This window comes from Salmo trutta, chromosome 40, assembly GCF_901001165.1.
Source record: "Salmo trutta chromosome 40, fSalTru1.1, whole genome shotgun sequence".
In the NCBI taxonomy this organism is placed as follows: domain Eukaryota; kingdom Metazoa; phylum Chordata; class Actinopteri; order Salmoniformes; family Salmonidae; genus Salmo; species Salmo trutta.
The window spans coordinates 16,024,093-16,040,965 of NC_042996.1; the positions used below are offsets into that span (position 1 = coordinate 16,024,093).

At 43.7% G+C, this 16,873-nt stretch overlaps 1 protein-coding gene across 1 annotated transcript in view; it reads right to left on the reverse strand.

Annotated features, from left to right (window-relative positions):
* LOC115180200 (protein O-mannosyl-transferase TMTC1) overlaps nucleotides 1-16,873 on the reverse strand; it is a gene marked incomplete in the record, with an annotated part of 72,013 nt that overhangs the window by 25,443 nt on the left and 29,697 nt on the right. Inside the window, 1 exon segment of the mRNA XM_029742094.1 lies at nucleotides 217-298. Within this exon segment, the coding sequence (XP_029597954.1) occupies nucleotides 217-298 (82 nt within the window).

Genomic DNA, 16,873 nt, shown 5'->3' on the forward strand with positions numbered 1-16,873 from the left:
CCTACATTTACACATATCAACTTAACAGTGAAATGTACCGAAACCTAACGTCAAACCGGCACTTTAACACACACATTCAACTTATATAAATGTTATCTGTACCGAACATAACATCGAACTTGTGCTTTAACCTACACATCCTTCAACATGATTGCTATACCAAACAGATGTGTACTGAGATAGAGACATAGTTGTATGGTTGTGGTTGATTCTCACATAGAGAGAGATGGCACAGGCTCGTTTGAGGAAGGGGACGGAGACTCTGAGAAGATCCTTCATCTCGGAGCCGGCGAGGTGCCTGGAACGCAACAACACAGAGAGATGAAAGGTCAGAGCACTGACCCATAGTATTTGAGTCAGAGGACAGACACATAGACTTGAATCCTCCACCAGGGTTAATGGCATGTTTAGTCTCATCAGTTTACTTGTTCACCATTCCACCTGTACACTCACTAATATCATTGAAACTCCATAACGGGGGATAGAGGAGGATGAGAGGAGAGGAAAGAAGGGAGGGAGGTGGAGAAAAGAGAGGGGACGAGTATGAAGTGTCTTATAACAGAGGTGCACAGACAGAGAACAGGTAAGAAAAAGACAAGGGGAGAGAAAGAAGAGAAGAAATCAGCCGAGGCAGATAAAAGAGAGACAGAAGTGAGAATATCTGCCAGAGCAAGTCAATGAGGTACGAGAGAGAGAGAGAGAGAGAGAGAGAGAGTCTGGAACTCTGGTGTCTGTCTAATGCTGCAGAGACATTAGAAAGAGAGGAGGAGAGTTTCAAAGAACCAACCAATTGTAAACGAGTGTCATTATCTAGTCACGATGTGTGTGTAAGCCTGTGCTATGTTGCGAGGGGCATTCTAAAAACCCCACAGTCACTGAGGCAGAGAGCGAGCGCGAGAGAGAGAGAGAGAGGAAAGAGAGAGAGCAGGGAAAGCAGGGAGAGAAGGGGGGCGAGCGATTCCGGGAGTCGGCGACGCTCACACCGACAGAATTCCGAGCACGGAATGTAAAGAGACACGTCGACCTTGAGAAACATTACGGATTTGAGCCCCACTGAAGACAGATTTCACGCTGTGTAGAGGAATGAGATGTAACAAACAAAACACACACACACACACACACAGACAGGTATTGTTGCATTCTCAGACCTGGGCCTCTCCACACTCCCCGAAGGCCTGACGGGCGAGACGTCGCCACGCATCCACACAACAGGATGTTAACGTGTCATGACAACTGTGACCGCGGTTTCAGGGAGGGATGAATGAATGAAGAAGCGGAGGGGGGGGGATAATTTGGGGCGTGGAGGGGAGAGACACTGAGATGTGGTTGATTGTTCAAGAGGAGAGTTGGAAGCTAGGAGTCACCTTCCTCACACTGCTTAGTGATGCAGTGTGTGTGTGAGTGCATGAGTGTGTGTCTGTCTTAGACATTATACACACCAGGGATCAGTTACACACCATGGAAACGTAGACAGACAACACACCCACACGTCTGTGTGTGTGTTGTTTACTGCAAAGAGAGAGAGCGCAACCTGCACATGCCCCCCCCCCCCTATCAGTTCAGTGGGGGAAAAAGGCCCGGGGTGAGTGTTCTGTACAGGAGTTCTGGATCAAGTTCTGGATCAATGGCAGCGTCTCTCTACTTTCATACTGACCTTCAAACCAACCACACTTTGTTTAAGGTACCCAGCAAAGAATTATGTCACACACACACACACACAGGTCTGAGTTCTGCTTTCCACACCCAGCAAAAAGGAATGAGTTATGCCTCTCCATATGTGTGTGTGTGTGTGTGTGTGTGTGTGTGTGTGTGTGTGTGTGTGTGTGTGTGTGTGTGTGTGTGTGTGTACCTAGTCCTGTTAATCCCCAGTAGACATGATGATACCCTGGCACTTTACACTGTCTCATGTTACAATGGATTACGTTCTACACAGGGCTATCTTAGATGACAGCCCTGCACGAGGGAGGTGTGTGTGTGTGTGTGTGTGTGTGTGTGTGTGTGTGTGTGTGTGTGTGTGTCTGTGTGTGTGTGTGTGTAAGGTAAGAGAGTGCAAGCATGCAGCATTCATGGTTGATGAAGTGTGTGTGTTGGCTTGGCTGGCACACTCTCCTTCTCAGGGGCGACTGGACAAGTGGTCCCCAGCGTCTGCCTCACACCTCAGGTCACACCTCAGGTCACACCTCAGGTCTCCTCTGGGTCAAATGGGCCGTTGGGATTTCTGTTCCTGTGGTGTGATGGGTGATGTAATGTGAAGGGCTGCTCACACAGCTACAGTGGAGTAGAGGCCAACACAGGCAGGCCGCATGCCGCATCATGCAATGTGTGTGTGTGTGTGTTCATCTCTTGGTAGCCCTTCCCTGTGTCTGCTCCCTAATGTCTGCCCCGCCCCATCCCATTCCTTCACTACAGAGAGTGGTTCCTTCCCCCCTCTTCCTCTATGGGGCCCCTCCACTGTCTACAGAAACACAATCATCTCCCAGGCTATTCTCCTCAAGTGGGAAATAAATAAATCATCCCATAACACAAACACAATGGAACAGGAGTCCAGTGAAACTGTAGAAGCTCATCTGATTGGACCCTGCTGCAGTAGCCTATGTAATACATCTGAACACACCGTCCCGCTGTGTGTACCTGTTCAGCACAGGTACACACACACACATACACACACACACACACACACGACAGACACACACACACTCATGACAGGCACACACACACACACAAGGATGACAAGAATACACACACACAGATGCATACACACAGAAGCTTTTACACACTTGATTATTTAACACACACAGAAAAAGGGCGCTGTCCCTGGTCCGGGGGCATTGGCTGACACAGACGAGGTGATATTTGTACAGCAGTCATGCTTCATCTCTGTTCCTGCTGCTTCTCTGTGTTGAGTAAATGATGTGTTCTTTGCTTCCTTATCGTACAACGCTGAGTTCAAACAGAGAGGGAGATCAGAGGCTGGGCGCTACGGCAACCACCCCCGCTGGGCTGGCGCAACCCCTAGCCTTCGTTTATGCTCGCGGTTTATTAACTGGACAGAAGGAAAGGAAGTACAGTATGGTGAGAAGACGTTTTGGTGGAGACAGGAAAGACAATGTCATGCAATGTTAGGTGTTGTATCAATGGTGTGAGGTAAGGCATGGTCATACCAGTGTTTGGTAACCCGACAGTCAACCAGACTCCTCAATGTAACTTAGGAGTGTACTTCAAGGAGTTGATGGAAAAATACAGGCAGATGGATAGGGAGTACACACACACACACACACACACACACAAACACACACTATAAAATAGCTTTGGAGTGAAACACACACACACACACACACACACACACACACACACACACACACACACACACACACACACACACACACACACACACACACACACTACAAAATAGCTTTGGAGTGAAGGAGGAACAGAATGTGATAGGGCAGAGAAGGAGTGTGTGGAACCCATACACACACAGACGCAATCTCACACACCCAAGAGACCACTATTATCCTTCAAGAAAGGGGTAGCACTAAACTACAGCAAAGTGGTGTGGTTTGGACGCTGAATCATTGAGCAGTGACAGAGCAGACTATCCTGAAGGGAGGAAGAGAGGAGGAAAGGAGAGGGGGATTGGAGAAGTGGGGACAGTTATACGAGATCTTTTAAATCCATGATGAATGTTTCCTTTGTTCAAATCCTGCAGGAGATATCCTGCCAAACGATCTCCTCTGTTGCCGTTGCTTTAAAACACACTCGTTAAGTGATTCGGTCAGGGTTTTCCCCCCATGTTCATTAAGTCATAATCAAGATTAGGTTGCAGGGCTTTGAGTGCAGTGACGCACGGAAATAACTGCAGCAGTACCCAAAACAACACTCATCCCCCTGCTAGATAGGGTCAAAGTCTGAATTATATAATCCCCAAGAGAAAGATTAGGATTGGGCATCCTTACAGAAATACAAAATTGAGTGTGTGTGTGTGTGTGACATGAGGTCTGCCATAGGCTTGACTGCCAATGCTGACCAGTCATTTATCATAAGCAGAGAAACACACACACACACCTTTTTGCTTACCTATCAACTCTGCACAGACCTTTTGACGAGACCCAGAGGCGTATCAGTAGAAGTGTAGAGGGGCATCTCTCCCATATTAGAACACATCTCTCCTACATTCCCTCAGCTTAGCCTCAATCTCACAATCAGCCTGTTTACTGAGAAACTTCTTGCTTGGCTGTTTTTTTAATCACTCCAGTTCCTCACAGGGGCTGGAACTGAATGCTGTAGGGGAACTAAATTGAGAGGGTAGAGTGATTACCTAACCCCCCACAACACACAACTACCCACGTGCACACACACACACACGCACGCACGCACGCACGCACACACACACACACACACACACACACACACACAATTCATAATAGTACACTTAGCGCTCTACTACTAATCAGTTCCATTACTGACCAATCAGCGTACATTCAGAGGTCGCTGGCTAAACTGAAATTAACACAGTTTAGTGACAAAAGGCCCACAGCCCCAAATCACGCAAGACCAGGAAATGGGTTCTGCTCTGCTGAGCCTGCTGCTTCATGCTCATTAGGACAGTGGGCTCCATTTTGGCTCTGATTTAGGCAGTTTCCTCCCAGTGAGGAGGTTCTGTCATACGGAGAGGGTAACTATGTGCTCCATTGTGTGGCTGCAGGATTCTACCTCATTAGTAAGGCTCCATGTGTGGGTGAGTGTGGGAGGGAGGGAACTTGAAAGAGGTATTGTAGTTTGGTCGTAGGCTTGCCCAGGTAATTGGCAAAGGTGGTTGCGTATGAGAGAGGTTTTGTGTACGCACCCTAGTGTGTGAGGGTGTTAGTGTGGATATACCTCTGCTTGCAGGGAAGGTATTGTTCCAGCTACACTGTGTAGTGTGTGTGTGTGTTTCTGTTCCCTGGGCTGTGTGAGGCAGCATAACAATGACAGCCCATCACAGCTGTGAGATAATAGGCAGGGGAAAGAGTGCAGGGATACATTTACCAATCCCCTTCACCTCGTTCACCCTGGGATTTAAAAACAAAACGCTTTTCACATCAGTCTGATGTCCGCATTAATTCCCTTCTGTCCATAAGCCACTGGAAAGCTCCCCGCATTTCATGGAAATATGGAATTACATGAGAGAGAGAGAGAGAGAGAGAGAGAGAGAGAGAGAGAGAGAGAGAGAGAGAGAGACAGAGAGAGAGAGACAGAGAGAGAGAGAGAGAGACAGAGAGAGAGACAGAGAGAGAGAGAGAGAGAGAGAGAGAGAGAGACAGAGACAGAGAGAGAGAGAGAGAGAGAGAGAGAGACAGAGAGAGAGAGAGAGAGAGAGAGAAACCTGCACATGTCCTCTCTGCTTATTGTTACTGTTCAATGTATGGTTACTTTGACCCTTGAGTATTGTTGTCCCGTAGACAGTTATTATTATTTGTATTATGTTAATATTGTAAATCTACATTGTTATGTCATGCCAATAAAGCAAATTGAATTGAGAGACAGAGAGACAGAGAGACAGACAGACACAGACAGAGAGACAGACACAGACAGAGAGACAGACAGAGACAGACAGAGACAGAGAGAGACAGAGAAGGGAGAGATGGAGTCATGAGAGCCAGTGAGAAGGAGAGGTGACCGTGAAGGAGACATGTTTAATACATGTCATGTAATTGAGAGAAAGAAATAGAGAGAGATAGAGAGAGAGAAGGTATTGTAATGCAGAGAATGGGGATGGCGTTGAGGGCCAGGGTCAGCCCCTCTCTAGTCCTCTTTAGGAACAAGAAGGCAGAGGAACGTGCCAGGAAAACCAAAAGACTAGGACATTCAGGAAATGGTCACCCATGAATTCAACTGACAAATATGTTCCCATCTGCGCCTACAGTGTGTCTTCTATAGATAGAACTCAGGGACTTGAGTTAGATGATTGCGAAAGCATAAAGACCCCTCCGCGTCTGTTTCTCTTTCTATATCACCAGCAAATGTTTTGGGGGGTGGGGGTCCTATATAATCTAGGTTTTTGCGATCATCTCACTCAGGCATGAATTCTATTTACAGAATCCATGTAGGCAGTCACAGTGGGTGGTGTTATGTGCCGTCTAACTCGAACGTCCCTCTATAATGTCTGCAGTAAGTGCACACTGCTTGACGTCCTACATGGTGTAGTGCCAGTAGGTAGGCAATCATCTGAACACACTCCCCCTCACTCTGCAAGATTCACTCAGTTTCTCCTTTACCAACATAACCCACTTATGTTATAATCTCCGTCATTTCACATCTACACTAACAGCTTTAACAAGAAACATTACACACACACCACAGGAGGTTGGTGGTACCTGAATTGGGGAGGATGGGCTTGTGGTAACAGCTGGAGTGGAATTGGTAGAAAGGTATCAAATACATGGTTTGATGCCATTCCAGTCGCTCCGTTCCAGACATTACTATGAGCCGTCCTCCCCTCAGCAGCCTCCACTGACACACACACTCTCTCTCACACACACACACACACACTGGGGCTGTGACGAAACCAGTATCGCAATATTTTTTTCCATGGCAAACACGAAGCAGAGCAAACTCTTTGGTCCTTTAAAAACCTGCTGTGTGTAAGTAAATGTGACTCTGGATGACAACATAGTGATGTTTTTAATATTAGAGTGGTTTTCCTGAAGAAGTTAAATCTGCTTGGTGTTTCGTTTCCTTGCCACGATACTAGCGAGTATCGCGATACTGGTGTCGTCCTGGCCCTAACACACACACACACACACACACACACACACACACACACACACACACACACACACACACACACACACACACACACACACACACACACACACACACACTACTGTATAGGTAGGATAATGATGTTCTACAGAGAGGCAGTGTGGTACCAGAGTGGTAGCAGCAGGGGGTGAGCGGTAGCGAATAGGCTGCTAGGGAAACGGACAGGGCTCCATGCTGATTGTATTAGCATGTTAAAAGTATTCAGGTCTATTTCTGGCTGCTGGTTATTAATACTGAGGCCCAGCGCTGAGAGCAGCCCCTTCATTAGTAACTCTGCAGCCTCCATGGACCAAGATGTACTGACACACACACACACACACACACACCCACACACACACACACACACACACACACACACACACACACACACACACACACACACACCGGCAGACATGCATAAAATGCCTGTCCTAAAGGAGATAACAGATTCCTTGACATGGTTCAGCAGAGGGTTTTCCTGCAGCGTGTTCTCTCTCTGGGATACGACTTATTCAGGAGTGACGGACAGTCAGCTCATCCAACAGAAGAAGACAGAAACCACCAGGGAGGTGAAGTGGTGGTCCAGACAAGAAAGACACAGGAAGAATAAGAGAATGAGAAAGAAAAAGAGATGGGGAGAGGTTCTCATGGGAATCTATAAGCTCAGCATCCAGACCCCTTGACTTTTTCCACTTTTTGTTACTTTACAGCCTTATTATAAAATGGATTAAATCGTTTTTTTACCTCATCAATCCACACAATACCCCATAATGACAAAGCAAAATCAGTTTTTTAAAAAATGTTGCAAACATATTAAACATTTTAAACTGAAATATTACATTTACATAAATATTCAGACCCTTTACTCAGTACTTTGTTGAAGTACCTTTGGCAGCAATTACAGCCTCGAGCCGCCTTGGGTATGACGCTACAAGCTTGGCACACCTGTATTTGGGGAGTTTCTCCAATTCTTCTCTGCAGATCCTCTCAAGCTCTGTCAGCTTGGATGAGAGAGGTTCTCATGGAAATCTATAAGCTCAGCATATGTATATGCACTGTACACCCAACTCACTACACACACAAAAACACAGGTGCTCAGCTTTCCGAGCACACACCCATAGTACCAGTCGACAGTTGTGCATGGGAACTAGATATGCTTCAACTCTAACCCTCCCACTACACCCACACACACCCCACCTGGGACAGGCCAGCCAATCAGCGGTGTGGGAATGAAAGAGAGGCATCCTGGTCTGCTACAGAACCTCAACCCTGGCCAATAGGATCAGTACAGTGCTTTCAGGAATAATTCATACCACTTGTTTTATTCCACATGTTGTGGTCTTACAGCCTGAATTCAAAATGGATTAAATAAATGTTTATTTTTTTTGCAAATGTATTTTAAATAAAATACAGAAATATCTCATTTACATAAGCATTCACACCCCTGAGTCAATACATGTTAAAATCACATTTGGCAGCGATTACAGCTGTGAGTCTTTCTGGATAAGTCTGGAAGAGCTTTTCACACCTGGATTGTACAATATTTGTACATTACTATTTGTATAATTCTTCAAGCTCTGTCAAGTTGGTTGTTGGTCATTGCTAGACAGCCATTTTCAAGTCTTGCCATAGATTTTCACGCCAATTTAAGTCAAAACTGTAACGAGGCCACTCAGGAACATTCAATGTCATCTTGGTAAGCAACTCCTGAGTATATTTGGCCTTGTGTTTTATGTTTTTGTCCTGCTGAAAGGTGAGTTTGTCTCCCAGTGTCTGTTGGAAAGCAGACTGAAACAGGTTTTCCTCTAGGATTTAGCCTGTGCTTAGCTCTATTCAATTTATTTTTATCATAAAAAAAACTCCCTAGTCCTTGCCAATGACAACCATACCCATAACATAATGCAGCCACCACCATGCTTGAAAATATGAAGAGTGGTAACTCAGTGATGTGTTGTGTTGGATTTGCCCCAAACATAACGCTTTGTATTCAGGATATAAAGTTAATTTCTTTGCCACATTTTTTGAAGTTTTACTTTAGTGCCTTATTGCAAACAGGATGCATGTTTTGGAATATTTTTATTCTGTACTGACTTCCATCTTTTCACTCTGTCATTTAGGTTAGTGTTGTGGAGTAACTAAAATGTTGTTGATCCCTCCTCAGTTTTCTCCTATCACAGCCAATAAACTCTGTAACTGTTTCAAAGTCACCATTGGCCTCATGGTGAAATCCCTGAGCGGTTGCCTTCCTCTCCGGCAACTAAGTTAGGGAGGACGCCTGTATCTTTGTAGTGACTGGGTGTATTGATACACCATCCAAAGTGTAATTCATAACTTCACTATGGTCAAAGGGATATTCAATGTCTGTTTTTTTTTACCCATCAATATGTGCCATTCTTTGCGAGGCATTGGAAAAACACCCTGGTCTTTGTGGTTGGTACAGTGAGGAGGTAGTCATTCAAAAATCACGTTAAAACACTATTATCGCACACAGAATGAGTCCATGCAACTTACTAGCACATTTTCACATCTGAACTTAATTTAGGCTTGCCATAACAAAGGGGTTGAATACTTATTGACTCAAGACATTTCAGCTTTTCAGTTTTTATTAATTAGTAAAAATGTCTAAAAACATAATTCCACTTTGAATTTATGGGATATTGTGTGTAAGCCAGTGACACAAAATCTCAATTAATCAATTTTAAATTCAGGCTGTAACACAACAAAATTAGGAAAGAGTCAAGGGGTGTGAATACTTTCTGAAGGCACTGTAGACCAGCCAAAGTTAGAGGCACAGAGGCTGTGATCAACCATTACAAAATCAGATATATGCAAACACTCCTGTATTGCACAAACTGAAAAACACAGACACACACACTCAATAACTGAACTTACTGTACATTGTGTGGTTGTGCAGCAGAGAAAAATGTTCGAGCATTGAACATGAGGCTGAGTCGGCAGGATTACAAGTCAAATCTGAGATCAGCAAAGCGAGGGTGTTGAGGTAGAGTTAGTGGTTTACTGCATGTCCACACCAGGAGTAAAAGCATTACAGTAAGACAACACACTCTGTTCTAATCAGTCAATAACGAGGCCTAGCCAGTGTGTTAAAGTTAATTCTGTTTGGCCTCATTGTTTTTGAGATGAGGCTACTGGCTTTATTTGACTTGGCCCGGGCTTTCTCTAAAACAAGAGGCAACTGAGAATTCAATTATCTGCCAGAGTGAACCATCATCTCTAATCAATGACTAATGAAACCTCACTGCCCAGAGAACTCTAAGCCACTCAGGGTCTGGTTTGGGTACACTGAAGAGGTGTGTGTGAGTTACAGTATTACCGTTAACACTGAAGTAACAAACAACTCGGCTCCATAGAGTGGTTAGACCACAGTATGCCTCTAAGAAAGGAGATCGAGAGGGAGAGCAGAGAGTAAGAGGCATAGGAAGATAAGGAGCGAGGGGAGTGCAGAGAGGACGAGGCATAGGAAGATAAGGAGCGAGGGGAGTGCAGAGGGAGACCAATACTCATATTCATAAATCCTTGAGAGCTATGTACACACGGGCTCCCTAGCTGCTAATTAGGAACGTCCAGAAGATACATTGAGCAGATGCTCGCCTGAGCTACGAAAACAAATCTCTCTCTCCCTCTCTTTTCCTCTGGGTGTGATACAGTCAATTGTGCTGAGTCACAGAACATTGTCTCCAAAGGCATAATTACATTCACACTCCAGGTCATTAAGATTTGATGAGAGCGGGGTCTCCATCTCTGCCGGTCTGTCCAGGTGTGTTGTTGTGTGAGCAGCTGGGCAGGCAGATTGACAGCACAGTAATTTAATATCCATAGAGTAACAGAGAGATGGCAGCTCCATCACTCAGCAGGCACCAGCAGTCCCTATCCATCCACCTTTCATTCAGTCACCCACACAGACACTGACTCAGTTTACAGTGAAGGGGAAGGAGGGAGGGAATACAAAAATAGATTTTTACAATACACAATAAACAAATCATCTCATGACAATTCATAGACAGATCTAATGCATAAAGTACATCATATTGCAGATTTCTCCCAACCCCTTTCATAAAATCGAATAACACTTCAACCTTGTACTCAATAGAAAAAGTAGAAAATATCCCTTTCAACCTTACAGCGCAGTAACAATAATACAGCAATATCATACAGGGAGGACTGGTAATGCACATTGGAAGGAAAACTTTCAAGTTGAACACTCAAGAAAAAGCAACAGATTTCAAGCTAATCTTATAATTTAACGTTTGTTAACCTTTGAGAGTTCATCCATATAAAGGGTTAACTCCATCCTCCTTACTGTTCCAAAGTGCATAGCAATATTGTGTGAGTCAGAAATTGTACTGTAGACATAGCTTTACTCTTCAGTGGAGAGACATAGTATATTGAGCACTGGAGCATACTATCTCAAACTCGTTGGAAATCTCTTAAAACGCTAAACTTGATCAACTTTTAATAATACAGACAGAATGAACAAAGAAAATAGCCACAAACAGGTGAGTAGAGAGATTGCAAGGATGTTTTATGCATTCACTTGTTTTCTTCATTTAAAGTAGCGACATTATTTGGGTTAAATTCTCTTTGGTAAAATAAGTCATTTCTTTACATGGCTTATAAATGAGTCATCAAGATTGATCCCATATGTGATTCCATCAGAAAAAAACCTCTCAACTGGAAACTATGAAAAGCAGACTCGAGTAAATGCTTTATGGTTTCACCTCTGGTCTCTGTCTGGATTTGGAAACCTCCAGCAGTCTGAAGAGCCGTTCCTGTGCTCGGTCTGTCTACATGTGTTTACTGAGCCAGTCACCACTTCATATGGACACAACCTCTGCAAGGCCTGTATCAGCGGGTATTGGGTTACCACTGACCTGAGCCAGTGTCCATTGTGTAAGGAGAAATTCTACAGAAGACCTGAGCTTCGTGTCAACACAATGTTGAGAGGTTGCAGAAAATGTTAAGATAATGATCAAAGGTCAAAATGAGTCCTCTGCCTAACCTGGAGAAGTGTCCTGTGACATCTGCACGGGGAAAAGGCCCTGAAGTCTCAGCTTTAAAAGAGACACAAGCTGATCAATCCTGTGGAGAACCTAGAAGACAGGATGTGTAAGAAGCACAACAGACCTCTAGAGCTGTTCTGTAGGACTGGCAAGATGTGTGTGTGTGTCCGTTCTGCACAGACCACAAGTTTCATGACACTGTCCCTCTAGAGGAAGAGGAAGGAGAGAAGATGGCTCAACTGGAGAAGACTGAGGCAGAAGTGCAGCAGATGATCCAGGAGAGACTGCAGAAGGTTCAGGAGATCAAACACTCAGTAGATCTCAGCAAGAGAGAAGCAGAGAGAGAGATATCAGACAGTGTACAGGTCTTCACTGATCTGGTGCGCTCCATTGAGAGAAGCCAGGCTGAGCTCATTGAGGTGATTGAGGAGAAGCAGAAAGCAGCAGAGAGGCAGGCTGAAGGGATCATTAAAGAGCTGGAGCAGGAAATCACTGAGCTACAGAGGAGAAGCACTGAACTGGAGCAGCTCTCACACACTGAGGACCACCTCCACCTCCTCCAGAACTTTCCATCCCTCTGCACCCCTCCTCCCACCAAGGACTGGTTTAGGATCAGTGTTCACAGTGATCTGTGTGTGGGGACTGTTGGGGCTCCCGAGCGGTGCAGCGGTCTAAGGCCTCATGTGGTACCCTTCCTGTAGGCTCATTCTGACATGACCCTCCAGCATGACAATGCCACCAACCATACTGCTCGTTCTGTGCGTGATTTCCTGCAAGACAGGAATGTCAGTGTTCTGCCATGGCCAGTGAAGTGCCCGGATCTCAATCCCAGTGAGCACGTCGGGGACCTGTTGGATCGGAGGGTGAGGGCTAGGGCCATTCCCTCCCAGAAATGTCCAGGAACTTGCAGGTGCCTTGGTGGAAGAGTGGGGTAACATCTCACAGCAAGAACTGGTAAATCTGGTGCAGTCCATGAGGAAGAGATGCACTGCAGTACTTAATGCAGCTGGCGGCCACACCAGATACTGACTGTTACTTTTGATTTTGACCCCCGTTTGTTCAGGGACACATTATTCAATGTCTGTGGAACTTGTTCAGTTTATGTCTCAGTTGTTGAATCTTGTTATGTTCATACAAATACTTACACATGTTAAGTTTGCTGAAAATAAACACAGTTGACAGTGAGAGGACGTTTATTTTTTTGCTGAGTTTATAACAAAACAAGAACAGCGTCTGGACAGGGGGAACAAAACAACATTAATCCAGACACGGGGAAGAAACGGAGGAAGTGACAGATATAGGGGAGGCAAGAAATAAAGTAATTGAGTCCAGGTGAGTACCATGAAGCACTGATGCGCGTAACAATGGTGACAGGTGTGCGTAATGATGGGCGCCAGCAGGCGTGACAGCACCCACTGCTCTAGGGGCGCCACAAAGCGTCCCACCTGGGCGAGCCCGACGAGCCGGCTGAGGCATGACGTGGGATGGGAGCCTGCCGAGCCAACCGAGGTAAGAAAACCTCTCGGGCCAGCTAAGGCATCCTCTGTTCCTTCGGCAGCAGCACGCGGACCCGACGTCACCAACCCCAACAAAAAAACTCCCTGATGCTTCCAATATTGGTGTCTGCATTCTGTAAGAACAGACGCTGGAAGACGAGAAGCAAGTACAGGGAGGGAAGATTTAATGGATAAACGGACATATAACAAAACAAGACCAGCATCTGGACAGGGGGAACAAAACAACATTAATCCAGAGACGGGGAAGAAACGGAGGAAGTGACAGATATAGGGGAGGCGATCAATAAAGTAATAGAGTCCAGGTGAGTCCCATGAAGCACTGATGCGCGTAACGATGGTGACAGGTGTGCGTAATGATGGGTTCCAGCAGGCGTGACAGTTATTAACAGGACAAAGCAATGATGGTAGATAAAAACAATAGAAATAGTAAAATATAACTTTATGGTGCAGTAAAAACTGACATCACACAGCAATATTGCACAGGTAGAAGTTTAGTACGGTAAAGTTGTTTGATGTGAATGTTAAGAAGAACAGAGTATGTTTTATACCAAAACAAACTGTCTCAGACAATAACAAAAAAAACACACCAATGACAAATTCAAAAAAAATGTAATATGATTACAAAAATCCTATCTGGTCAGATGAAGATGAGAACGTCCCTGTTTAAACTGTCCACTTAATGTCACTCAGTCTTGTTTGACTTGAGATGGTAAAATAATGTATAAAAAATACTTGTTATCTAGGGTGCTGTACCAGGGATACAAGGGGCACATTTAAACATTAGAAGATTGTTCATAGGTACTACTGGACCCCAGTTAGATGACATAAAATGGGTTAATTGCAAAAGAATGTGTGCTGGAAACGCAAGGGTGAAGTAGCTACATTTCTGATGTTCCATTGTGATCCCTTTCTGGAAGGAGATTCTTAAAAAGCTTGAAGAATGGGTGGGACAGCCTATCCTAGAGTCCCCACAGCTGTGCCTGTTTGGGGATGTATTTATATTACTACCAGGTGTTAGCAAAGAAGAGTTTGGTATTGCATCAGTGGGTTTTCTTACTGTGGCTAGACTCATACTAAGTAACTGGAAGTGTGCACATAGTCCGAAATCAACAGATTGGCTCAAACACATGGTGGAGGCTGCGTCTTATGACAACAAAATGACAGGAGAGGAAAGGGAAATTTTGTATAATAAAGGAAGACTTTTTGAATTATATAAGGGATGTGCGGGTGAGAAGCTAGGGTATAAGGTAGAATGTGTAATGGGTGTTTTTTTGTTCCTTTGTTTTTATCCCAAAAATGTATTAGAACTTTATTATATTATTATTATTTATTTATTTTTACTTGCTGTTTAATATTCCAACCACTGATATATGGTTGAAAGGTGCTGTCTTGTTGGGTGTTATGTTATTGTTTTTATTAGTGTTAAGTCATATTAACAAACAAAAAATATTTTTAAAAGAATGCTTGTTGTCACTACATACAGTGCATTGTCATGTTACAGCCTTATTCTAAAATATATTAAATAAAATGTTTTCCTCATCAATCTACTCACAATCTATTCCCCATAATGACAAAGCAAAAACAGGTTTTTAGACATTTTTACAAATGTATATATAAACCAAAAAATGAACTACCTTATTTACGTAAGTATTCAGTCTCAAAATTGAGCTCAGGTGCATCCTGTTTCCGTTGATCATCTTTGAGATGTTTCTCTAGGATTATGCCTCTGCTTAGCTCCATTCTATTAATTTTTTATCCTGAAAAATTCCCCAGTCCTTAACGATTACAAGCATAACCATAACATTATGTAGCCACAACTATGCTTGAAAATATGATAATTGCTTTGCCACATTTTTTGCAATATTACTTTAGTGCCTTGTTGCAAACAGGATGCATGTTTTGGAATATTTTTATTCTGTACATGCTTTCTTAGGTTAGTGTTGTGGAGTAACTAAAATGTTGTTGATCCATCCTCAGATTTCTCCTAATCACAGCTATTAAACTCCGTAACTGTTTTAAAAGTCACCATTGGCCTCCCTGAGCGGTTTCCTTCCTCTCCGGCAACTGAGTTAGGAAGGACGCCTGTATCTTTGTAGTGACTGGGTGTAATGATACACCATCCAAAGTGTAATGAATAACTTCACCATGCTCAAAGGGATATTCAAGGTCAGCTTTTTTATTTTATCCATCTACCAATAGGTGCCCTTCTTTGCGAGGCATTGGAAAACCGCCCTGGTCTTTGTGGTTGAATCTGTGTTTGAAATTCACTGCTCGACTGAGGAACCTTACAGATAATTGTATGTGAGGGGTACAGAGATGAAGTAGTCATTAAAAAATAATGTTAAACACTATTACTGCACACAGAGTGAGTCTATGCAACTTATTATGTGACTTGTTAAGCACATTTCTACTCCTGAACTTATTTAGGTTTGCCATAACAAATGGGTTGAATGCTTATTGACGCAAGACATTTCAGCATTTCATCTGTTATGAATGAATTTTTTATTTATTTTTAAACAATTCCACTTTAACGTTATGGGGTATTGTGTGTAGGCCAGTGACCAAAAATCACATTTAAAACCATTTTCAATTCAGGCTGTAACGCAACAAAATGTGAAAAAAGTCAAGTGGTGTGAATACTTTCTGAAGGCACTGTAGTTTCCGGCGGAATAGTTATACTGAATGAATGCATTTCTTAAGTTCAACTACTGTAGATTTCAAGCAGTCCCCATGTTTGTACTCTCGTCTGAGTGTCTAAGAGCACATGAGAGCATTCAGCTATGTAAAGGTTAACTATGTTCCAGGAAGAGAAAACTACACTGCAAAACACGGAGGGGAGGAACATTTCAACTTCACTTTGTTGGACTGAATCTGAAGTGGAGAGATTCAGTATGTTGTAAACCGGAGCAAATGCACTCAAACTCATCAGAAATCTCTGTTAAACAACTTCACAGAGTCTCCAGGCTTGATTTGAAAACACAAACAGAGAGAAAAAAAAGAGACAGCACCCATACTCACACAGACACAGGTGAGAAGAGACAGGTGAACATAAACTATACCGTGTTTAAGTATTCTCCTGATTTTAGCTTCAGTATGTTAAAAGGGGCAATATGCAGTTGCTACATACCTTTTTAGACTTTTAAATGAATTACATACTGTATACACCTTGATTCTTGAACAATATAACATATTTGTATTTATTAGGGATCCCCATTAGCTGCTGCCTCATCCTGGGGCCCAAATACACCAAAGCACCCACATTACATATAAAACAGTGAACTATGTTTGTACTGAATGAGCTAAAGATAAAACTGTACATCATATAACATCCCTACACCACCACATGTCCACAACACAAAATACTCAATACCACCATACAACAATATCACAATGTGTGCGTATGCATGTTTCTGTATCTTGTGTGTCTCTTCACTGTCCCCGTTGCTCCATAAGGTGTATTTTTACCCGCCTTTTAAATATGATTCTACTGCTGGCATCAGTTACCTGATGTGGAACAGAGTTCCATGTAGTCATGGCTCTATGTAGTACTGT